Genomic DNA, 26,861 nt, shown 5'->3' on the forward strand with positions numbered 1-26,861 from the left:
ATCTACCAATTCCAATAATGCATAAATAAATTATGAAATACGTGAACAAAACTTGACAATCCCACTCTAATTCAACCTAATGGAGCTCAATGCTCATGTTTCCAGAGTGGATTCCACTCCTAATCACAATTGCTAAGGTAATACTTGGCTCAAAGCAATGAAATCGAAGCCTCTTGGGCTCTAATTTCATGCAAATCATCAAAAAAGCAAGATAGAATGCCCTAATGCAAAATAAACTTCAAATCAAAATTAAACATACAAACAAACACATCCAATGCTCTGAAATCGTATATTTTTCGGAGTGTGAGCTCTTTGATGTTTTTCAGAGTGTGACCTCCTAATCAACACCGGGAAATATTGGGTAACCCCAATAGCTTGAACGAACTGAAAAACAGAGGTAAGCCCTAAGATAGTCCGATGGGGCAGCAGCACCGAATATGTTCAAGTCAAGGGCTTACCTTAGCCTTCCCAAAGCATGTGTCGTTGGGTCTTACCTTCAAGCCACAAATGCAACTTCCGATTATGGGGATGTGTTAGCTCGTTCGTGTCGCGTCCTCACTATGCTGTCACATCACAATGCTCCTTGCCAAAGGGGTGAAGGACTCAATGCCTAGATGAAGGCAAGAAGAGGTGGTCCTTCACGATGGTTCTGTCTCACAAAAAGTAGGGGAAGAAGAGGCTAATGGAAGAGGGAACCCTATAATCAACCCTATTCAAGCAGGCATCCATCTAGCAAGCATGAATTCAAAAGCATACAAGCAAGCACAAAGAGGAAAGAAGGAGAGTTCACAAGGAAACTACTAGAAGGGAATGATTGTATCTTGCTTATTGTCAAAAACAACTTATATACAAATGACTAGGTTCAATATACTAGTCTTAAGAAGCTATGTAGACTAGGTTCAATATACTAGTCTTAAGAAGCTATGTAGACTAAGCCCATAGACTTTCCCTATTTGACATTAAGTGCATGGTAAGACTTCTTTATACGCTCCAGCTTCCTCTTACAAAAATTGATCATTTGCTTGTGCAAGTAAGATGGCAAAGCGCCTTTCGATAAGTCGGGCGGGCAAAACCATGTTAACCTACAACGTGGTTAACATGTGTTCGAGTTCCCTCTCACATAAGAGGTGCAAACTGGTGGTCCGGCACTCATCATCATACCACCCATTATGGGATTGGGAACACACTGGTATAGGGGTGTGTCATGTGGGAGAAGTTGGCATGGGCGAAGCCATGGATGATAGGAGTTGGAATGTCATGTTAGAGAGAGGTATTGATAGATCTAGGGTGGGGATTCAATGAGATAAGTGGTCCTCATATAGATAAACAAGATCATGGCAAAAGAGGATACGAGTGTAGGTGGTGGTAGGAGGTGTAGGTGTGTGTTTTAAAATGGGCCAAGAGACTATAAACGAGAGATATACAAGATCATCCAAAATGGGTGGGCTAGGATGGCAAAATTCAAGATTTGTGGTACAAGAGCAGGACCCCATGAGGTAGTCCACCAAGCTAGTCCCCTCTACATGTGAGAAGGATGTAGCGTTATTTGTCTATGGCCATGGCCATCTTGTCATCCCATCGTATATAACCGGTTCATGCATCCCCCCCATCTCTTCCTACCATAAGCTATGACACCCCCTTTGTCTTTGTTGTTAAAGCATTAAAGTCCGCTAGTAAGAGTGTGTCTCCCTGTTGGAAGAACTCTAATATGTCAACACATACAGGTGCATATGGGGACTCCCCACTTTCTGTCTCATTGCATGCAAACATGCTATCTAAACATTAAAGGCCCCTAGAGTATGTCTCCCTCACTAATTATAAAAGGCGAACTCTCTCTCTATATATCTACACACTCTCACACACACACACTTTTTATCCTCTCAGATAACATGAAGTAAATAAACCAAGCCTTATAAAATTATATATATTACTTATAATAATTTAAGGTATTCCTATTGAGAAACATGTATATACTTCATAATAAAATTTATTTCTATTATTATTTTACATATGATATAAAATTATATAGACTATACTATTATTAATACCGATTATATTCAATATTATATTATATACACTGTACTTTTATCAATATAGATTATAATATACCAAATTCACTTTGTTTTATGCTACTTATGTAAAATTCTACATATAAATAAAGCCTCGTAACTATCATTTATCCATTAATACTACCTACCCTACAAATTTACTCCTTTGTATAACCTACCCTTCAATACAAATACACTCCTTTCTACACTGAAGTTGATGCGCATGGAAATAAGGCTTAATTCTATATCTCTTAGCATTCTAATCTCCAAACTTAATCTAATGCATTGAACATGCAAATGTTGAGTGTAGCTTCACCCCAAAAAAAATCTATCTTAACATGTATGGAGAGGCTCCAACAAACAGAACTTATTGACTAGCCACTCATCAAAGTTCTGATAGATGTGTGCAAAAGTTCCAAAATCTAGAAGTTTAAAGTTAAGTCCTTAACCACATTTCAGAATCACAACAGTGTAATTAAATCAAAAGGAGCATGGATTTTAACACTTCCATGTACAAAAGAAGCCCCTACTGTTTTCTATCCTAACACTATCATGTAAGATCGACCATACTTGCAATGGCTTCACCTAGAGCCTGTATTTGCAACATCTGCCTAGTATTTGCAAATCCATGCAATCAACACCTTAATGCACCATCATTCTCAAAGACAAACTCACAATTTGTACAAAATAAGCCCCTACAGTTTTCTATATCCATGCAATCCCAGAACTCTCAAAGACAAGCTCACAATTTGTACAAAAGAGGCCCCTACTGCTTTCTAACCTGGCACTACTATCATTGTAAGACTCAAATGCTAAAACATGGTTACAGTTGAAAAATAAGCTGTGACAGAGGGTCTTGCCATTAGAATACCAATAAACCTATGATAAGAGGCATGGAATACGAGGGTTAAGATGGAGGAAATTATTTACTTATAGCCTATAGGAGAGGACAAATTATGAAAGGGAATCTAAAACAAACATGCTAGCAAAACATATTTAAAATCTGTCTTACTTTTAAAAAGTCAAAGTAGCAAAAGTCAATAAAAAGAGTGCAACATTGACCAAAAGGCATTTGAGCCCTCAAAATGAGGGAGTACCACCACACTCTTCTGAAGAAAAGGATAAAGCATCCATCATCATTCTTATGGTTTTAATAAATCACAATTACAACTTCAACCTTGCAACATATTTCACCTCCTTGGATACCCCATATGCGATGTGCCACATCAACATCTGAAGGGTTACATGTAATCAAACATAAGAGAGCTTTGTCCACTATATCCTCTTGTTTGTGTGAATGCCTATATAAGCATTCAACTGATCTAGTCCCCCCACCCACTTGCATGATCAGTAAAAGCGGTAAAACGCTTTCCTACACCCTGTGGGCCTCCATCAATGCTCCCTGCATTAGCTTTTGAGAGAAGTTATGAACTTGCGGCTTTACAATCCATAAAGGTTCCACACAGTACACACAGTGGCAATGTCACTGCTACAGCCTCAAAAAAACTTGCATTTGTGTAGTCAGCACACAGGAAGTTCCTGCATGCTTACTGGTGAGGTTTTGAAGAATAGAAGAATGGATGCTCGAATTCCATCCTCCCTTGGCTCTGCTGCTCGATTTTCCAAGAGAATGGACAGATAGCATCTATTCTCCAGTGCCATTTTTCCTCCAAAGGGAATCATCCTCAACCAGTGGAAGACATCCTGAGGGTGACAAATTGTGTTCTAACATGTCAGCTCTGATGGAATGAATTTTTTACCATGCTGATGTGTACGAATATGCTACAACATTTTCCATCAGCTAAGAGCCCTTCTATGTGGTGTTCAGAATACTTGGAGACCCACTTTGTGAGAGCTAGATGCTAACTAAGCACCATTGCTGAAAAGAAATTGTCATCATCCCAAGCTACCCTTGAATATACCAATGTCTTAGGAATGGAGAAAAGCTACTCTTGAACATACCAGTGTCTTAGGAATGGAGACAAGCTGAAAAGAAATTGTCATCATCCCAAGCTACTCTTGATTATACCAATGTCTTAGGAATGGAAACAAACTGCAAAAAAAATACTTCTCACATGACGCATGCTAGCACATGAATAGCTCACACCACTTCGAGCCTCATAAACACCAGTATGACCAACATTTCCAAACTTTTCTGAATACAAGAACCACAAACCAAGCCATGCACAAGCATGCCTGTGAAGTCACAGACACAGAAACATGCCAAGAGAGAAGAGTGGCTTGATTTTGTACCAGATATACCTGCCTAATCCACTAAAAAATCAAAAAAGCACACACTTAGAAACATTTTTGTAGAAAAACCATGTCTTGTATCATAGTTCACCTCAAACAAATACATCATCTTCATCAATGATCAAGAGTTTGCGATGTGCAGCATCAATTTGTTTCTCTTTAGCCTGCAACCCAATTTCCTCCCTTTTCTCAACCATCTACAGCATGTAGTACTTTCCACAAATCTTATGTTATCTCTAATCTAATCTAGTCTTTGGTTGATTTATTGATCAGAGACTTATGTATGTGGGGTATGACTCCACCGCCTGCAATCGTGCCTTTAATCAGGGTGTCCAACTCCTCATCACCCCGGATAGCAAGTTGAAGGTGGCGTGGAGTTATCCGCTTTACTTTTAAGTCTTTGCTTGCATTTCCAGCCAACTCCAACACCTCTGCTGTAAGATATTCTAGGATAGCAGCTGTATACACTGCAGCAGTTGCTCCTACCCTCCCATTTGCTTGGGCCCGAGATTTAAGAAGACGATGAAGCCGACCAACAGGAAACTGCAAGAACAAAAAGTAAGCCTCTAATAACCATCTGGTGTGCATGCAAATAAGTATTTGCCCTCCATGTGAAGGAGAGCATGCAAGTGTATACAATAATATGGATCTCTTGAGTCTTACATGAACAAATATTGTGAACACCATCCACGTGCTTGAAGTCATGAACCCACAAGAACTCTATTTGAGATCATTGTTTCATTATACAAAAACCTTGAATTCCCTCAAAATAATTGGATGAAATTGTACAGCATAACATAGGAAGAGAAACATTCAAGACACATTCTCCACAAAATTTGCAAACGATACATTTTGTGCTAGAGGTCCCATACTAGCTAATGAGAACCGAATCCCCACAAATGTCATGTTGATTAGTGGATTTACCGGAAGGCATGATGGAGGAGGAGTTGGGGAGGTGAAAATTTGGAAAAAAGTAAGAAATCGGGCTCATAATGAAGAATTTCAGCAATTAGGTGTGACAATTACTAAAAATTGGAAAGTTAACGGAGAAATTTGGGATCATTGGAAGTAAATTTGGTTATAATTTGCCTTCAATTTCAAAACATTTATATGTATGCCTACATCTATGAATATATATGTATGTGTATGCAAGCTTCAAACCTAAAGTCTAGGGGGAAAAAACTTGTAACCTAAAAAAAATAGTGTTCTGGCCATATGGTTTCATGTTGTTTCAAAACATTTCATCATAGAAATGTTTCGTCCCGTTTCAAAAAGAAAAAACGCACTTTCATGTGACTATGCTTCAGACAATCCAGTCCATCATGCATAACATTAACCACATACTAAGATAACCCTATTAACATCACTGGCCACACCAGAATACAATTCTAAGACCACAAACTTAACTAGAAAACAATTCTTTGATTTAAAGGTCAGTCAAGAATTTGAACATAATGTTTAAAGCTTCCCAAACCCACTATCATTGACTCTAAGCTTTAAATACACTACTAACAGAAAGGTCTAGAAGTAACAAACTTCAAGACCACAAATTCCCTAACAAATCATAAAGCTCGAACAGTTCACATAATGCTTGAACAGTGCATTCTCCTCAAAGAGACATGACAAGAGCTGTAATAACATGCAGATTCGCATGCACACACATGCTGTAGGCCCGACCTGTCACTATAAATAAGGTTCATGGCACCTCATGTTGGTGATGATGAGTTCAAACATCAAAGCCAATCAATCAACATGCATTGCTATGCATACTTCAACAATCCTTGGTTTGCTTGTCGGTATACGTTCCATGTTGGCATCCTAAGTGCATGTTTCCATGTTAGCGACACCAATTTTCCGACACAATATCTCAAACTACCTGTCAATACTGCAGCACTTTCACCGCACTCGAAAGACTACACATCCGCTCTCTTTCAATAGCATGGATCATCATAGTGGTAGAGAAAAGCCTTGGTGGCACTTCACATACCTTGAGAGGTCATGCCATGCCAAACAACATGTGCAGACATATACACAAGAAAGAAAGTGGCCCTAAGAATGGATGGTGCCAAAACACCTAAGAAGCTCATCAGGATCAACTGTTGATATCTAAAAAGCTCTTAAGCTTCATGTCTTCTCAAGGAAGTCACCGTGACTGATGCCAATGAGCCCTGATATGCACAATAGTGCTAGATTCTACCACCATTTTCCACAAACAAAATCAGATCCCATGAAATTTTTCTTAATTTCGATTTAAAAACAAGGTAGAAAATGATTACTCCTTGAAAATATTCAGTCTGGTAAAAAACAACTGTAATCCCTAAAGAAGAAGACCCACAAAGTCGTGCATGTTTGTGAAAATAACACAGTAAGCGCTAAGAAGCAGATACAAATAACAGGGGCACACCAAGCCCACATAGCAAAATCAGAGACCCACCAGACTAAAGGTACTCCCCTTTCTTTTCCGGCTGGAAAAAGGGCAATCTGACAGATTTTCACACTTTTTTTTATGATTTCAAAATAGGTCCGTTTTGTTTTGAGAAGGCGCGCAATTTTGAAAATTTCAAAAAAAATATTTTCAAAAAAAGGGGGGTTTTTTTTTTTGCAGAAGTGGGTTTTTTTTTTGTAATGGTTTAATTTTCTTCGAAAACGGGCATTTTCGAACAGCCCAATTACAGATCGGGGGCGAGGAGTACCTGCAATCCTGCACGGGCGGATCGGGAGACGGGTTTCTTCTTGTCGGCAGATTTGTCGAGGGCCGGATTTTTCCCCATCAGGAGGCCCTTGGCGCCCTTTCCCGCGGTGACCACCATGGCTTCTGCGCACGCACACACACACACACACACACACACACACACAAAAAGGGCTGCTACAAAATTTCAAAGGGGATGCGGGCGCCAAAAGCCCACAGCAACACCCACAACCTGCACACAGGAGATGGAAAAAAAAAAGCTTGGAAAACCAACAAATGCGAGCGGGAAACCTAAGCAGAAACGAAGCGTGGATCGGGAAACATGCAGATACGGGAATCCTAAGCGTAGCAGAAAAAATGACGCCGAGCTAGGAGTGGTAGTAAGAGGAGTGTGAGCACAATGGGTCTTATAAAACCCAACTATTGTATACCATTTGTCTCCCTTGGTCTAAACGCAAAAACCAGCGTGCCATAAAAAGTTCTTTATGGGAAAGTGTATAACCTTCATTTTAACTTTAAGAAAGTATTCTTTAAGAAAAGGCTCAAATTTTGCAATTTTCAATTTTCTTAACCTTTAATCTTGCGTTTTGGAAGTTTTTATACTTGGGTGGTGTAGAATCCCTCCGTGCCTCCTCTTGTCTCATTCCATTTATCAATTACATCAAAACTAGATACAATCGCGAGAGGCAGACGGCCACATTGGACATGGGCGTACAGCTTAACACTTTTACATGGGTGAGTAGCCACACTAAACAGACACTACACCTCCCCCCTAGACACATGGTTGGGGCAAGTGTCGAAGGACAAAAAGGGGTAGCTGACACACATGGTGAAATATCCCTTTTTAGGAGGTGGCCATCATATTGTTGCAGGGGCACGTGTTCAATATGCAAGGGGTAGGTGATATATGTGGCGAAATACCCCTTTATAGGACGTTACAACTGCGTTGCTTCTACACAAAGTCTTATGTCGACTATTGTTACTCGACACGATGTCGCTATTACCACTTCTTCAAACCAAGTCGCTACTATGTCACCAGTTATATGAGTTGATCTCTTATGATCAGAGCTGTGACCCACTCTGATTATGATCATGTATTGGACCATGGGTGCTCCGAAAGTTCTCTAGTTTTGCCACTGCTTCTCGGGTAGTTTCCCTATTCTATTGCATGATGGCATGTTTGATGGATGTTGTTGTGGAATGAAAGGCTTGATCCTTATCCATAGAGTTAGCTCTTTTTCTTGGTTTATTATTTCCCTTAGTAGATCAAGCGTGTGTTTCCTATGACATGCATGTCGTGGAATGAAAGTGAAAGGCTTGATCCTTATGCACGGAGTTAGCTCTTTTTTTTGGTTTTTTATTTCCCTTAGTAGATCAAGCGTGTGTCGCCTATGGCATGCATGATGAAGTGAGAGGAATGAAGATTGGGTCATGTAAAGTAGGGTTTTCAAAGATTATATGTTAGCTTAGGGTATGTTTCCTATGCATGTCGCGGAATGAAAGTGAAAGGCTTGATCCTTATGCACGGAGTTAGCTCTTTTTCTTGGTTTTTTATTTCCCTTAGTAGATCATGCGTGTGTCTCCTATGGCATGCATGATGAAGTGAGAGGAATGAAGATTGGGCCATGTAAAGTAGGGTTTTCAAAGATTATGACTTCATATGTTAGCTTAGGATATGCATAGAGGTAGAAATCTTGCATTTGGGGGTACATGCAATGAAGATCATGGTGCTATTAGAGCCATGCAGCAACAACACGCACACCACCCTAGTGCACTAAGCAGCGTCGGTGCCCATCTCCCAGCCCGTTGCTCCCTCAAAAAACCCAGCCGGAGGAGATATCTATGACAAGGTGCCACCACACCCTATACATGGCTCTTCGACTTCACATGCCCTTGCATATGGGATAATCCACCATAACATCTAGTCATGCAACAACCTAAGAGTAGCTACACGAATTGCCATCTCCAACAAGTGCAATCAAGGAAAGGAGCGTTTTTAGAAAAATAAGAACTTAAAGCATAGATTCACTCCTACCCGACATATGAAGGTCGAGCTCCTTGTTACTGTGATATTAACTATATGTGCTTCCAACCGTAAGAATGATGCCTATGGTGATGGGGCGATGCGAGGACTACAACAAGTGATGGCCATGGTAATAGATGGTTGTAGACAGCGATAGTAAAATCGACGGGGAGAAAGAATGAAATTCAAAACAAAGAAGAATGAAATCGATCTAGATTTTGGCATAATGATACCCACAGTGGGTAGCTAAAGATTAATGCATGGTAGGCATTTTTAATCGATCAACACATGTAAAGGTTTGATAGGCCATTAGGAATCGTGGACTTTCATGGCCATGAAAAACCAAATATTTACACAGCATGAAAAAACTTAAGTGGTTTGTTTTCTTTTGGTTTTGACCATAACTTTAGAGAATGCATTAACACACAAATGTGTCAAAAAGATCAAAGCAAATTTTTCATGGCTTTCATTACAAGAAAAACCTTTGATCTGAGGACTTTTTGAATTTGATTATTACAATGTTGTTAGAGATTATTCATGATGTGTGCATAGTAATTTTTCCCTTTGATTTTCATAGCATGAAAACCTCCTTTTGTTAGAGATGTGTGCATACCATTTGATTTTCATAACATGAAAACCTCCTTGTTTTTCACATGTGAAAATCTTCTTCATTTTTTTGCTTTTGAGTGGATGGAGAGGTTGTGTACCTTCAGCATTGGTGATTTGTGTTCAACCTTGTGTGTGAAAATCTTCAAGTTCTTCATGGCGTGAAAACCCACTGGTTTTTCACATGTGAGCTTTTCTCCTTTTCCAGGTTGTCTCTCTTTTTGTTGGCACCCTTATGATGTTGGTTTTGGGTTTTTATACCCAATTATACCTAGAGGTTGATGGTAAATGTTGACGCAGGTTCTCTAGCTCATTCTTGGAACACTAGAGTTCTGCTTCCATCTATGTATAAGGATGTCCATAGACACTGTAGTGGGTTCTTTTGGATCCATCCCTTTGTTAGGGTTGGGTTCATGTGTTTCGGGCACTGTCTCCTTTCCCTTGGAGCATGTATTTAAAGGTATTACATGTTTTACGTTACTGCTTTGTTTGCAAGAAGGTTCTTGTGGCTTTTATCTCTATATTTTTTTAGGCTTTGGCCATGTTGTCCTTTGCTTTTGGGGTGGGTCTAAGTCTCCCTTCCTTGGCTATAAATTTTCTATGGGGGACTCTAGAACAACTCCTTATTATTTGATCTTCCTTTTTTTAAGAGATCCAAATCTAAGTGACACCTTTCATAATAGCCTTGAGCTTCTAATACTGAGCTTCTAGTTACGATCGTTGGCACCAGCATTGCTTAATCCTTCTTGACTTATTTTTCTTAAGATGTGCACTTTGTGATTATGACAGGTATTGTGGCCTTGGCCCCATCAATGATTGTGGCAAGTGCGAATTAATGATATCCACTCTTCAGATCAATGCGACTGAAGTAAGCTGCTCCTTGTACCGATCCAGAATATCATCGATTCGAGGTATAGGGAATCTGTTCTTGATAGTAACCTTATATCGGTGCCCTGTAGTCAATGCACATCCGCCAAGAACCATCTTTCTTTTACACCAAAAGCACTGGTGAACAATAGGGCTAAGAGCTCGGCTGAATCAACCCTTTGTCCAACAGATCACGCACTTGGCTCATAATCTCTTCTTGTTGGGCTGCACTCACCCTATAGGGTGGCTTATTCGGTGTGGTGAACTTCCAGGAATCAAATTAATCCCATGATCCTCAGGCCTAGTAGGCGGCAATTCGCCTGGCAAAGCCTTTGGAAAAAAATCTTGAAAACTTTTGAGAAAATCCAATCTGTCCTTATAACTCAGACAGATTAGAATCTGTGATACCTTGATTCTCTTTAACAAACAGTAAGTAAACAGAAAGATGTTTCTTTATTAAACAAGAAATGGCCGAGGCCGATACAACAGGAGTAGATTCCCCTTTAAGCTTGACATCAAGAGTGTGTTCCTTATTCTTATTAGTGAGAGAGATTTTCCTGTTGAAAGTATCTACTAAAGCTTTAACCTTATGGCACCAAGGCATACCCAACAAAACATCACAACCCTCCAAAGGCATTATGAAGAAATTATCCTCTCTGTCTGTGTAAGTCTGCACACTGAGATGCAGTTTCCCAATGATTGGTGTAACCTCAACCGAATGTCCAGGACAAGCCAAAGTAGCCTCATGTAACACACCCATCTCGTGTGGTATGATGCCGAACTTTGCTGCAAGCTCGGGGGTGATAAAGTTTGCACGAGCCCCAGGATTGAAAAAGATCAAAACCTCCTGATCTCGAAGTCTTCCCCATGCTCTGCATAACTCTGAAGATGCATCCCCTTGCTTCAATCCTATCAAGTCAGGTACTAGTCTAGCAGATGGTTTCTGTTTCTTTGCTTTAGGCTCTTCCTATGAATCATCTGCGTTTTTAGGTGCTCTCTTTGGACACCTATAATACCGATGCCCCACTTCTCCACAAGAGAAACATTTGTTGCCAGCTATAAGCTCTTTCCTTTCTTCATCTGTCCTTTGAGGTAAGGGCTGAAATTTTCTCTTCTTGGATTGCCCCTTATCTCGTGTGGGCCATCAAAGTTGAGGCTTGCCTCAGCTTTTTCCAAGGTTTGATGAGGCTCCATAATGGCACTGTGATTGTGTCGCCTCCCCTTTTGAGTTAAGTAGCTTTGTTCTACCCATTGGATGGTGCATGGTGCAATTGGTTGCAGTAATCTAAGTCTGGTGCCCACCTATTTTTCCATTGTTTCTCCATGCATCACATAAACCTTTCTAGTCAAAGGATTAACTTTTAAAAACCCTTCAGCCTTCACCATACATGAGTTCATAGTTTGGCTTATCCAAAGTCTCCCATGTTTCATATAAGAGTAAGTTGAAATCTACTCCCATATAAATTAAATTAATGCTAGAAAGCTTACCAAAGGTAGATATCCTAACCTTCACCCTCACTATTTTGATGAGAGACTTCTAGAGAAGTGAGTGCAATCATGTTTACATGTAACGTTTTGATTTGAAACCATTGTTTGGCCTTGGACTTATAGGCTTTATCTTCATCTCAAGCTTATTTTTTTATTTTCTCTATTTCTTGTTTATCTAGCCTTTTCCTATGTACTTGGGTTAGCATACCTAAAGAGAATGCAGGGGAAAGGGAGAGCTTAAGTTCCTTGCAAGAAAACACACACACATAAGAGAAAGCAAGACACAAGAGAGAGATGGATGGCTGAATTTTCTTCTATCTTCTTTTCTTCTCTATAACCATATATATAAAAGATAAGAGTACATACATAAAGGGAAAGTAATCTCCTACAATAACATATAATGGTCGGTCCATAGTATGGATTCAACTATATGAGCTGGCATTATAACTATATGAGCTGGCATTATAACTATGCCATAACTCGAGTACTCCAAAGTGGCTGTCACACAGCCTCTCATCCGCCATATCAACCATAATCTCACCAACCATGCCAATGGCATAAGTGCGGAAGCTATCACCCATGCAAGTCATCAATGTCCGCTAGCACTAGTTGAGCTCGATCTCAAAACTCCCCCTCGATCTTAACTCCACACACTACACTCCAAGTGAGCTTCTAAACTTGTGGAGCTTCTTAGTGCCCAATGCCTTTGTGAAGATGTCAGCCACCTAATCCTCTGTGCTGACATATACCAGATCTACATCACTTGCTGAACCTTCCCCCTAAAGAGAATGTGAGGGAGAGGGAGAGCTTCAAACCCTAGCAAGCAAACACACACACACAAGAGAGAGCAAATCACAAGAGAGAGATGGATAGCTGAATTTTCTTCTATCTTCTTCTTCTTCTATCTTCTTCTTCTCCACTCAACCAACATAACATAAAGATAAGAGTACACACTATATGAGTTAGTACTCAACTACTACAACATACAAGGTTCGGTCCATAATGTGAACCCGACTGAATGAGCTGGCGCTATAACTATGCCAGTCTGTAGTAATCCAAAATGGCTATCATGATTCACACAACCTGTCATCCCACTAGCTGCATAGCATCCATAATCTCACCAACCATGCCAGTGGTGTAGATGTGAAAGCTATCACCTACGCAGGTCATCAATGTATGTCGTAGCACTAGTTGAGCTTGATATCTCAACACTTTCCCTCGAGCTTAAATCCACACATGGCACTCCAAGTAAGCTCCTAAACATGTGGATCTTCTCTGTGCCTAATGCCTTCGTGAAGATGTCAGCCACCTGATCCTCTGTGCTAACATATACTAGATCTACATCTCCTGCTAGAACCTTCTCCCTCACAAAGTGATAATGCACCTCAATGTGCTTCATTCTAGTATGATATACTGGGTTACTAGCCAATTGTATGCTGCTCATGTTGTCACAATATATGACAACTACCCTATCCATGGGCTCTCCCATGTCACCAAGTAGCTTCTGAAACCAAGCTATCTCACAAGCTGCCATAGCAGCACCCCTGTACTCTGCCTTTGTACTTGACAAGGAAACTATTGGTGGCTGCTTCTTATTACTCCAACTCACAACAGCACTCCCAAATGAGAACATAAAACCACTGGGTAGATCTCCTGTCTGCAATACTGCCAACCCAATCAGCATATGTGTACTCATGCAACTGTATCTCTGTACCAGCCTCATAGAAAATTCCATACTCCACTGTGGACTTTATGTACCTGAGGATCCGTCTAGCCGCATCCAAGTGTGGCTTCCTAGGGGCCTGCATAAACTGACTCACAAGTCCAACAGCATAGCTTAAGTCTGGCCTTGTAATCGTCATGTAGATCAAACTATCCACTATGCGCCTGTATGTAGTGGGGTCCTCCAAAAGCTCACCTGTATCTGTGGAAAGCTTTGTGTTCTGATCCAATGGCACTAAAATACGCTTATAGCATGTCATACCATACTTAGACAACATGTCCAAGCCATACTATCTCTGATAGCATGAGGTGATCTCACCACCTCTATGCCCAAGAAATATTGCAGCTCACCCAAATCCTTCATCTCAAACTTCTGCTTCAAAAGCATCCTGACATCATGTATGTCTGTATACTATTACCAGTGATAATCAAGTCATCCACATAGATGACTTGATTATCACTATTACCAGTGATAATCAAGTCATCCACATGTATGTCTGCATCACTATTACCAGTGATAATCAAGTCATCCACATAGATGACTTGATTATCACTATTACCAATGATAATCAAGTCATCCACATAGATGACTAATAGCATAATCCCTCTATCTGTCTTTTTTACATATAGTGAAAAATCTACATTGGATATCTGAAATCAAATGGTAACAAGATACTCCCCAATCTTGTTTGACCATGCTCTAGGTGCCTGCTTCAAGCCATACAAGGCTTTGCCTAACCTGCACACAAAATTTAGATGTGCATCACTCTCATAACTGAAAAGATGCAGGGGAGAAGAGAGCTTGAGCTCTTGCAAGCACACACACACTCACAAAACCCTAAAAGAGAACACACAAGGTGAGAGGCTAAAAATCTTCTTCTTCTTCACTCAACACATCAACACATCATATACAAAGATAAGAGTATACACAATGAAAAGGTACTCAACCAAATACATACTAGGGTTCTCTATAGTGTGAACCCAACTAAATGAGCTGGCGCTATAACTATGCTAGTCTCTAGAATGGTTGTCACACAGCCTGTCATCCCACTGGCCGCATATCACCCATGATCTCACCAACCATGCCAGTGGTGTAAGTGTGGGGCCTATCCCCTAGGCGGGTCATGAGTATCAACCGCCTCACTAGATGAGCTCGATATCTCAACACTCCCCCTCGAGCTCAACTCCATCTCATGTACACCAAGAGAAGCCCTAAATCTGCGGAGCTTCTCTATACCCAATGCTTTGGTGAAGATGTCAGCGACTTGATCCTGTGTGCTGACATAAACAAGGTCAACGTCTCCTGCCAAAACCTTCTCTCTGACAAAATGGTAGTGGACCTCTATATGCTTCGTGCGAGCATGAAAAACTAGGTTCCTGGCCAACTGTATACTGCTAATGTTGTCACAGAAAATGATAACTTGTCTATCCACTAATAGACCCAAATCTGTAAGTAGCTTTCTCAACCAAGCTACCTCACATGCTGCCCATAACAGCTCCTCTGTACACTCGGCCTCTATAACTGGATAGAGCAACCGTAGGCTGCTTCTTCTTGCTGCTCCAAGTCACAGCAGCACTTCCCAAAGAAAACATGAAGCCACTAGTAGACCTTCTATCTGAGATACTACCAACCAAATCAGCATCTATGTACCCATGTACACATCTTTGTCCCAGTTTCATAAAGTAGTCCACAATGCAAAGTAAACCTCATATACCTCAGTATGCATCTCAATGCATCCAAATGCGACTTCCAAGGAACCTGCATAAACAGACTCACCAACCCAACAGCATAGCTCAAATCTGGCGGCCTGGTGATTGTCATGTAGATCAAACTTCCTACTATGCGCCTATACATCGTAGGATCCTCCAAAATCTCTCCTGAATCTGCACTCAACTTGCCATTATGATCCAATGGCACTGAGATAGGATTATAGCCTGTCGTACCATACTTGGGCAACATGTCCAAGCCATACTGTCTCTGCAGTAATCCAATACCATGTGGTGACCTAATCACCTCAATGCCCAAGAAATATCTGAGCTCCCCCAAATCCTTCATCTCAAACTTTTATCTTAGCAAGATCTTTACATCAAAGATCTCTACATCATGGTCCCCCGTATAATGATCAGGTCATCTACATAGATGACAACAAGCACAACCCCTCTATCACTATGTCTCACATAAAGTGAGAAATCTGCATTGGCTACATGAAAGCCAATAGTGACAAGATATTCAAAAATCTTGTCAGACCATGCTCTTGGTGCTTATTTTAAGCCGTACAAGGCTTTCTTCAACCTGCAAACATGCTCTTGGTGACTCACATCCTCATAACCAAGTGGCTGCAACATATACACGTCTTCCTGCAAATCCCCATGCAAGAATGCATTCTTTACATCCATCTGATGTAAAGACCATTGATTTGACGTAGCCACTGCTATCACAACTCTCACTGTTGCCATCTAGGCAACTGGGCTGAAAGTTTCCGCATAATCAATGCGATATGTCTGCGCATATCCTTTGGCTACCAATCTAGCCTTGTACCTGCTTATGCTTCCATCACTGTTATGTTTTACTTTGTACACCCACTTGCATTATCCAATGGCTTTCTTGCCTTCAGGCAATTGCACTAAATCCCAAGTCTCATTTCCATATAGTGCATCCATCTCCTCATCCATAGCTTTCTCCCAACACACATTTCCAACAGCCTAAATGCATGTGGGCTCTACAACAACCTGTACAACTTTTGCCATGTATGCATAGTGATGTGCCATATAACCATCATAGGTAAACCTCTGCACAGGATTCTTCACTCTCCCAGATCTTCACAGCTTTGCGTTCATGGCTTCCATAGCCTTCTTTACACCAGGTGTTCTCATAGCTGGTATCCCAAGATCCTCATCAAGGCTCATCTCTGAGCCACTGGACTCTCCATCAACATGAGAATGCCCTGCAGAAATGTCAGGCATACTGAGGGGCTCAATCACTTTCTCTTTGCCTTTATGTGATGTACTAATCACATTTGCAGGACTGGTATTATGACGCAACAACCTGCCACTCCATGGCCTATCAAACTGAACCACTAGATGAGGACTCTCCTAGTCCACTCAAAGATTGTGATTGCTGACTTGCATTCTGTGCAACCACATTTCCACTCACATCAGCCCCAACAGCTTCTTTTTCAGCAGCATACCAGCTGCTGATCTCATAAAAAACAACATTCTTGCTTACCCTCAACTCACGTGTAGAAGGGCTATAACACCTGTATCCGTTTTGCTTAAGGGAATACCCAATAATAAACACACATTTTTTAGCTTTTGGATCCAGCTTAGTTCTCAGCTCATCTGGCACATGCACATATGCAATGTATCCAAAGACTTTCAGATGAGACAAATCACGTTTTTTGCCAGTAAACCTCTCCTCTGGAGTTACATAATGTATGGCTGCAGTTGGAGTCCTGTTCATGATGTAAACTGCTGTAGAAATAGCCTCAGCCCAATAGCTATGCGGCATATTCTTCTCTCCTATCAATGCTCGCGCAATCTCAGCAATGTGCCTGTTTTTTCGCTCAGCAACTCCATTTTGCTGCGCGGAGTGTATCTGCAAACTGTCTCCGAATACTATTCTCCTTTCAAAAATTCAGAGAACTCATTGGTGGAGAAGTACTCTCCCCCCTCCATCTGACCTTAGGCACTTTAGCACTTTACATATTTCCGCGTTTGCTTTTCAACCATAACTCTGAAATTCTGAAAATGAGTGAACACCTCACCCTTCTCCTTCATGAAGTATACCCACACTTTCCTTGTGTGGTCATCAATAAATGTCACAAATACCTATAGACTTCCATATACATGGTCTTCGTAGGACCCCAGACATCTGAATGCACAACATCTAGTGCATTTCTGCTCACATTTCTGTCACGTGGAAATACATGCTTTGTTTGCTTTCCAAATTGGCATGCTTCACATATTTTCTGCATACCTTCAATTTTAAACTTTGGCAGCCCTGTCACAATTCCTTTAGTGTGCATAGACTTCATTCTCTGCACATTCACATGTCCAATTCTTTTATGCCAAATGTCTGTGTCTGCAATAATTCCTAAACCATTTGCAAACATCGCAGCACTCACTTCACGCATGTTTACATTCAATGTAAACATTCTGCCCACTTTGTTTACATTCAATGTAAACATTCTACCCACTCTGCTGCCTTTTGCAACCAACCTGCACTTGTCTTTAAAGTCTTCAACATAACAACCATCAGGGTTAAACCGAACCTACAAACCCTGCTCAATCATCTAGCCAACTGAAACCAGATTCTTTGTTATGTTCGGAACATGAAGTACATCTGTAAGGTACTTCACTTTGCCATCCTGCTGCATAGACAATGGCATATCTCTAACATGGACAATTGGATAAGCAGTGTCATCCCCTGTTTCCACAAAACCTGGTCTTTCAAGGTTTTTCATCTCCTTAAACCACTCCCCATGACTTGTCATGTGGTTTGAAGCACTTGAATCAATGTACCATACATCATCTTTATGTGCTGCTTCAACATTTTCAGACATGGCATTAACGACATGCTGCATAACAAATAACCTTTCATTATCCTCATTGTTTCTGCTCAAGGATGCATAGTTGTTTTCCATTCTGCATGTCAGTCTGCTTCTTATAACAATTTGCCTGCACATGTCCAGGCTTACCACAATAAAAGCATTCACGTGTATCATTATACTTCCTTTGCCAATTTCCATGACCTCTTTGACTCTCCCTGCCTCTGAATTGGCCTCATCCACACCTACGTGTTGTTGTTGTTGTGAATTCTGGGACTATTGTTGTTGCTGCAACAACTGGCCATAATTCTGATTACCTATTCGGCCACCTCCTTGGCCGCGTCCACGGCCTCCTCTACCTCGTCCTCTTCCTGAACTTGTGTAGAAGGTCTGTTGCTCTGAACTGTTTTTGTTTTGTGAAGACTGTTGGTCTTCACCCAAGCTCCTCTTCTATAATCAACATAGACACCAAATCTGTGAAATTGGGAATGTTTTCCCGAGTCTGAATAGACGTCTTGAACGCCTTGTATTATGGCTCGAGACCACGTAGACAGACTTTCACCTTATCATCATCATCTACTGAAACACCAATAGATGCAAGGGATTCCACAATACCCTTAATCTTCAATGCATAGTCATTCACAGACATACTCTTTTTCTCCACAATATGAAGTTCATTCACAGACATACTCTTTTTCTCCACAGTATGAAGTTCATTCTTTAACTGTATCTTCCGTGCCTTGGTATTCGTTTCATAGAGTTTTACCAAGGTGTCCCACACCTCCTTGGGGGACTTGGCATCCTGTATGTGTCCCCCTGTATGTGTCCAATCATGGTGTCTTGTATACTGATAGAGAGCCAATACGTAACTTTTTTGGCTCCTTGGTTCCAATCCTTGAAGTCTTTCACATCTGCAGCAATCAGATTATCTCCGGTATCTCCGGTGCCTCTTCATGCTCACGTTCTATGTAGTCCCAATAACCTTTTCCCATCAGGAAATTCGTCAACCTAAACCTCCAAGCATGGAAATTGTTCTTATCAATCTTCTCAGTAACAATCTGGTTTATGCCATCATTTGACATCTTGCTAGACACACAAATTTACTAGAAACAGCACTCTGGTTTGTCCTGCACAAACTATTGTATTTTCTGCAGGCGGTACTGTACTACACTCAAATGTCACAACTAGTGACCTCAATGTGCATACATACACCCAATGGCAACTGTTGACCTCCTTACAGCACACAATGTCTGCACAACCAATCTGTCTTCCTGTAGTTCTTTAAAACAGAGTTCTGCATAGAAACGATGACTTACCCGCAGTGCTCGAAATCGATTGCTTTTTGAAAAACGAAGGTCCTAACACGCCCGAAATGCACTTTCGGCACAAAAAACTATGTCCGATAAGACAATATAGCTGCCCTATAGCTTTACTCCCACCGCGAATAAAGCTCCTCAATCAGAGATCGTTTTGCCAATGCCTCCCGTAGAGCTCCCGACAAGGGTGTAGTCTCGCCAACACAAATAGGGAAGAGTAAATGAAGCTCTTACCCTCGTACCACTTCCTATGCTTCTCTTGCTTGCAGCTCAGTCCTTAGCATGAACCAGGCTCTGATACCATGAAAAGATGCAGGGGAGAAGAGAGCTTGAGCTCTTGCAAGCACACACACACTCACAAAACCCTAAAAGAGAACACACAAGGTGAGAGGCTGAAAATCTTCTTCTTCTTCACTCAACACTCAACACATCATATACAAAGATAAGAGTACACACAATGAAAATGTACTCAACCAAATACATACTAGGGTTCTCTATAGTGTGAACCCAACTAAATGAGCTGGTGCTATAACTATGCTAGTCTCCAGAATGGCTGTCACACAGCCTGTCATCCCACTGGCCGCATATCACCCATGATCTCACCAACCATGCCAATGGTGTAAGTGTGGGGCCTATCCCCTAGGCGGGTCATCGTGTGTCCACTACCTCACTAGATGAGCTCGATATCTCAACAATAACCTAGTGACTGCATCATGTACACTTCTTCTTGCAAATCACCATGTAAGAAAGCATTCTTTACATCCATTTGATGTAAAGACCAACCCTTCGCTGCAGCCATAGCAATGATAATTCTCACGGTTGCCATTCTTGCAGCCGGGCTGAATGTCTCCTCATAGTCTATGCCATAAATTTGTGCATAGCCCTTGGCAACCAATCTTGCCTTGTACCTGCTCACCGAACCATCAGCATTGTGCTTGACTTTATACACCCACTTACATCCTTCTTTTCCTTAGGTAAAGGCACTAACTCTCATGTTGCATTTGCATCCAATGTTGTCATCTCCTCATCCATGGCATCTTCCCATTTCTTATTTCCAATTGCCTACTCAAAGCAAGTGGGCCCAACCTTCTGTATTGCTTTTACCATGTAAGCATAATGATGGGTTGTATATCCATCATATCTCAACCTGTCAACAGGGTATCTAACCCTTGTAGACCTACGTACACCTGGATCACTGCCAAGTGTCCTCAAAACAACCCTGGTTCTCCTTACACCAGGAGTAACCACATACTAAATGTCAAGCTCCACATCAAGGCTCTGCTCAAAGCCACTAGAGTCACCATCCGCATATGAGTGACCTGCTGACAGATCAAGCACAAAAACTTGATCTACCTTTTCCTTCCCTTTCCATGATACATGTGTACTTGCATCATTCCTCAAGCTGCCTGTGACCATAGGCTAACATTGGATCCACTGCTCGAGGACTCCCCAGGTCCACTCAACACCTATGATTGTTGCTCTACATGTGGTGCAACATCAACGCTTCTTACATCAGCATCTTCTGTTATCCACTATTGGTGCATACCAGCTACTCATCTCATCGAAGACAACATCTCTGCTTACTCGCATCTCACGAGTGGTAGGGTCATAGCATCTATAATCTTTTTTCTCCATAGCATAACCAATGAAGATGTATTTCTCTGCCTTTGGATCTAACTTTTTTCTCACTTCATCAGGAACATGTACATATGCAATACACCCACACTTTCAAGTGGGACACATTCGGTCTTATGCTTGTAAACTTCTATTCAGGAGTCATACCATGAATAGATGTGCAGTGAGTTGAGATTCAAGCTCAATGTCAGCTTGTGCTGCCAGCTGTGCTATGTGCTGGCATGTTAGGTAGGAACATGTGTGAGACATAAATGACCGCGTCTAGCTGGTCATAGTGTGTGGAAATTAGCTAGGGTTAGCTGTGTGTGGACACATAACATAGTGTGTGTTGTGTATTATGGATGATGGCTTTATGCATTGTGTGAGATGGGAGATGGCTTCCCTCTATGGTTAGGGTTTGCAATATACATTAGGGTTTGCTCCTGTGTGTGTGTCTCCTCTCCCTCTACCTTTTTTTCATCATGGTATCAGAGCGTGGTGCTCTCTATAAGGGTTTATGAGTGAGTGAGAGAAGAGGGAGAAGAAGCTATGAAGAAAAGCTGTGAAGCTTGCCATTGATGCTGTGAAGCTTGGAGCACACCGATTTCCATCAGATCTAAGAGCTTGGCCTACCGGGTAAGGACTACTAAACACCCTTGAGCATATTGCAGGTGATTCAAGCACAAACAAGGCAAATCAGGGTTGCCCAAAGCAAAAGAAAATTCTGGTTTTTTGCAAGCTTTCCATTGGAGCTTGATAGCTGTGACGTATTGTGAAAATAGATGCAATCTAGCAAAGGAACATGTATGTGACAAGGATTAATGTATTGGCAACTCATGTGCAAACCCTAAATTGAATTTGGAGCCAAGTTGGTGCATTTATGTGAGAGGAAAATCACTGGTTTGAACCCTTCACAAAATCAGAGAAATGATGCTCATTGTGGATGCAATTAAAGCAAGGTTTTTGTAAAAATCACTACATTGATGGATTGGGCACATGCCTAGGTGTGTTGGGCATCTAAATATACCATCAATTATCATTATAATCTCCTCAAATTAACCCTACAGCAGGCGGTGCAGCCAGATATGTAGAAACAGAGCAATTTTTCACTTTTTTACTGGGTGGAGGCCAAAAATCAAGTCTTGTGGTTGACAAATTCCAAAATTCTCTTAGCAATTGTGTGGTACATACACTTGAGAAGGAAGTTATATGATTGGTTGAGGCAATTATGCATTATAGACCTGGAAATGAGCTGATTAAACAGGTTGTCTACTGTGATTAGTGAAACAGAGTGTGATTAATCAACTAATTACTCTCTCATCTTACACAATTGGTCTAATTCCTTTTACATGGAGTTAGTAGACATCAATGCTAAGCTAGTGAATGCATGGTCTCTCAATTTGGATAAGAATCAAAGGAATTAGAGCCATTTTACTACTGGTCTTTTTTGGTTTTATTGGTTTTTCTCAAAAGAGAGAAGGGGATTTGACAAATTTGGCATGTACGCATCTTAGTTGGTGTTGATATGCAACATTGAGCTTGTTTAGGTGTCAATGCAAGTTATCAACACTTGATTGAATCACTACATTGCAATTTGAATCCTTGGAAAGCGCGCCAAAACAGGGTACCTTGGACTGCATATGCCAATTCATTTTGGATGCAATCAGTTTGATTTTCGACATCAAAAGTGAAGTTTGTTGAGTACTTTGGAGTATCTAGAACACTTATTAGAGTGTGGTTCAGCTAAGGAAAGCTCATTTACATATTTGGACGTGTGCGGAAGGTGCATTTGCATTGAGCAAATATGTCAGACAACCCAATACAAATTGTGGGTGAAAAATTGGATAGGAAGAACTTCCAGGCGTGGAAGTACAAGATTAAAAGCTTTCTGAAGGGAAAAGGTTTTTGGAACCTTGTTACAGGTGCGGAGCTAGAGCCGGAACTGCCCCGACAACCTACACAACAACAGGTTGTAGCTCATAAGCAATGGTCAGAAAGAGCATACAAAGTTTTGCATTACCTGTCTATATGTATCTCGGATGCTATACTCATACATATACATGATGCTGAGAATCCCAAGGATGCATGGGATACATTGGTAAAGCTGTTTGATACAGACACTAGTGCTCATCGCTCGCAAGTCTTAGTTGTTTGCGACAATAGATTCATAATGTGAAACGGAAAGGAAGGAGCATCCATGATTATGTACAAAAGATAAAGAAGTATGCAGATGCATTGGCAACAATCAATGCCCCCATGCTTGATGATGATTTGGTAGACATTACCTTGCGTGGTCTTGGCGCAAGGAGTATAAGTCTTTTGATACATCCATCTCAGTTCGGAGTACAGGTTTACCAGATTTTGATGAGTTGCATGGGATACATTGGTAAAGCTGTTTGATACAGACACTAGTGCTCGGAAGTCTCAGTTGAGACAACAGATTCATAATGTGAAACGGAAAGGAAGGAGCATCCATGATTATGTACAAGAGATAGTATGCAGATGCATTGGCAACAATCAATGCCCCCATGCATGATGATGATTTGTTAGACATTACCTTGCGTGGTCTTGGCCAAGGAGTATGTCTTTTGATACATCCATCTCGGTTTGGAGTACAGGTTTACCAGATTTTGATGAGTTGGTTTCACTCTTTCTTGTTGAGGAAATCAAACTCAGTGACTCTTTTCATGATGCATCTACTAGCCATGATAATAATGGCAGAAATCAGGCTTTCTATTCACAAAGGGGATTTAGAGGCAGGGGGAGATTTGCATCACGTGGCCGTGGTAATGGTCGTGGATGGCAGGAGACAGGTCACCACAACAAAATTTTCACCCTACATATGGTGCAAGAGGTGGTCGTCGTGGATATACACCTCAAAGAGGCAGAGGTAATCCTCGTGGTAGAGGACGTTGGTAAGGCCAACAAACATCTATGCAAAATGTGGAATGCCATAACTATGGAAAATTTGGTCATATGGCATATGATTGTTTCCACAAACAAAATGATTTGAGAGGGGGTAGAGCACAACATGGTGGACATTATGCACAACGTGGTGGAAATTATGCAAGTGGTGGAAATTATGCATCAAGTAGTAATGATGGCAGTGTAAATCACTTGTTTGCCATGAAACATGTGGGATCTATAATGACGAATGGTGAAAGTGATGACACTTGGTATATGGACTCTGGAGCATCAAACCATATGACTTGTCATGGCAAATGGTTTGAGCATATGAAGCCTATGGATGTGAAATGCTATGTGGAAACAGGAGATGATACCCAACATGCCATTACACATGTTGGAAGTGTACCATTGGTTATGCAAAATGGTGAAACAAAATCTACGGCAGATGTCTTGTATGTGCCTTCTATGGGAGCAGATGTCTTGTATGTGCCTTCTATTACAAAAAGTTTGGCCTTAGTTGGTCAAATGGTGGAACAGGGTTTACAGGTTTATTTCAACGAGCATGGTTGCTTTGAGTTGAAATCAGCCATGTTCTCTAAAAGCCAAAATGTGGTACAGGACATTGACATGTGGCATTAAAGGATTAGACATGTGAACATACAAAGGTTAAAGAACATGCAGGCAGTAAGAGGCATTGTTAGTGGGCTGCCTAGATTCAAGTATGATGGGAATATGCATGTTTGTGATGCCTGTCAATTTGGAAAGCAGGCGAGGTTGCCGTTTCCTAAAGAAGGCAACATGAGTAGTAGGCCACTTGAAATAGTTCATAGCGATGTATGGGGTCCTACACAAAACCCATCCATTAAAGGGAGCTTATATTATGTGACATTCATTGATGATTTCAGTAGAATGACTTGGATTTACTTTCTCAGAGAGAAAAGTGAAGTGTTGGGAAAGTTTATGGACTTCAAAGCTTTTGCAGAGAAGCAATATGGCTCTTGGATAAAATGTTTGAGAACAGATAGAGGTGGTGAATACACCTCACATGCTTTTGAGCATTTCTTGAGGTGTATACCTGCAGTTAACTTGCAGGTATACACCTCAGCAAAATGGTGTTGCTGAGAGGAAGAATAGAGTCATTTGTGATGTGGCCAGGGCAATGCTCAATGAAAACAGCATGCCAAATTATTATTGGGTAGAAGCGTGTGCCACTGCGGTGTATGTACTTAATAAGACACCCACAACAGTCAAGTACGCCAGAGATGCAGCTTACAAGTTTTAGGCCAGACATTGGACACCTCAAAGTGTTTGGTTGCATAGCTTGTGTACATGTGCCTGACGAGAGAAGGATGAAGTTGGATCCTAAGGCAAAAAAGTGTGTCTTTGTTGGATATGCACAAGATTGCAAGGTATATAAATGTTACAATCCACAAACTAGGCAAGTGGTTATCTCACAAGATGTGGTGTTCGATGAGCTTGCTAGTTGGTACAAAGCAAAGGATGAGGGCGTCATTGATTCCCTTGATGCTGATGTGCATGTGAACTTGCCATAAGCAAGTTCTATTTCTATGTGTGGGCCAGCAGAGTCTGAGAGTAGCACTATACGTCCATGGTCAGGACACTTGAGGCATGAGAGTGTGAGCACTGGGAGTAGTGTTGTGGATAAAGGAAAAAAGAAGGTTGAAGGAATTATCATTACAGGTTATGAGTCATCAAGTTCAGAAAGTTTTGATGAGGAACTTGGCATACAAGTTTTACGCACACTTGGTGCAAGGCAGGATAGATATGTGCCTCCACATGCTAGAGTGATGATAGGTGTTCAGAGTGATCCGCATGCATCGAAGAGATCCCAAAGGGTCAGGTATCCAGTTGACAGGTTGACATATCGTGATTTTGCTATGCATTACGCATATATGACCTCTTTGGTGAAGCATGTGGAACCTACATGCTATACAGAAGCATGTGGAACCTACATGCTATACAAAAGCTATTGGGAAGCATGTATGGGAGAAGGCAATGGATGTTAAGATGGACGCTTTGGTTCATAATGAAACATGGGATTTGGTTGCCTTACCACAAGGCAAAAATGTCATTGTTGGTTGCAAATGGGTTTACAAGGTGAAATGCAAGTCAGATGGTTCCATTGAGCGCCATAAAGCGAGATTGGTAGCTAAGGGCATTTAGTCCAGTTGCAAAGATGGGAACAGTGAGAGCAGTCATTGCTATGGCTATAGCAAATGGTTGGGAAATGCATCAAATGGATGTGAAAAATGCATTTCTAAATGGTGATCTACAAGAGGAAGTTTATATGGCATAGCCGGAAGGATATGTACACCCGAGGTATCCCACTCATGTATGCAGATTAAAGAAAGCATTATATGGTTTAAAGCAAACACCTCGTGCTTGGAGTGATAAGATAAGCATTATCTCCCTTGGATTTCCGGTTTCTTCAGCAGATTCTTCACTCTATGTGAAGAAAACAGATCATGGGAATGTCTTACTTGTCATCTATGTGGATGTCCTTTGCCATGTGTTCTGGTTTGCCACAATAATAGCACTTTATGCTATTGACATTTTGATTTCTTTGCCAACCATCTCGGCCTCTTTAGCTCCCCCTACCTCTAGACTGGCCTCTTCCACCTGTGTATGGTTGCTGTTGTAAATCATTGGACTGTTGTTGTCTAGAATTATGATTTCCTTGTTGGCCACCACCTTGGCCTCGACCATGGCCTCTACCTCTACCTCTACTTGAATTAGAGTAGAAGGCATGCTCCAATGTGT

At 41.2% G+C, this 26,861-nt stretch overlaps 1 protein-coding gene across 1 annotated transcript; it reads right to left on the reverse strand.

The window, feature by feature from the left end:
- Positions 1–4,355: 4,355 nt before the first annotated feature.
- Positions 4,356–7,372, reverse strand: LOC147634962 (putative histone H2A variant 3). Its single transcript, XM_086804223.1, has 2 exons — positions 6,995–7,372; positions 4,356–4,844 (listed from the first exon to the last, which is right to left on the reverse strand). Exons 1-2 carry the CDS (start codon positions 7,109–7,111, stop codon positions 4,548–4,550), a joined length of 414 nt encoding a protein of 137 aa, XP_086660349.1. The 5' UTR covers positions 7,112–7,372; the 3' UTR covers positions 4,356–4,547.
- Positions 7,373–26,861: the final 19,489 nt, after the last annotated feature.

This window comes from Cibotium barometz, chromosome 10 (genome assembly GCF_041138505.1).
Source record: "Cibotium barometz isolate CiBa-2024 chromosome 10, ASM4113850v1, whole genome shotgun sequence".
In the NCBI taxonomy this organism is placed as follows: Eukaryota; Viridiplantae; Streptophyta; class Polypodiopsida; order Cyatheales; family Cibotiaceae; genus Cibotium; species Cibotium barometz.

What these genes read in the sequence shown, in the direction of transcription:
- LOC147634962 (XM_086804223.1), bottom strand. Translation starts at nt 7,111, where the DNA reads ATGGTGGTCACCGCGGGAAAGGGCGCCAAGGGCCTCCTGATGGGGAAA. An exon ending in CCGCCCGTGCAGGATTGCAG is followed by an intron (nt 4,845 to 6,994) that starts GTACTCCTCGCC and finishes TTGTTCTTGCAG; the next exon opens with TTTCCTGTTGGTCGGCTTCA.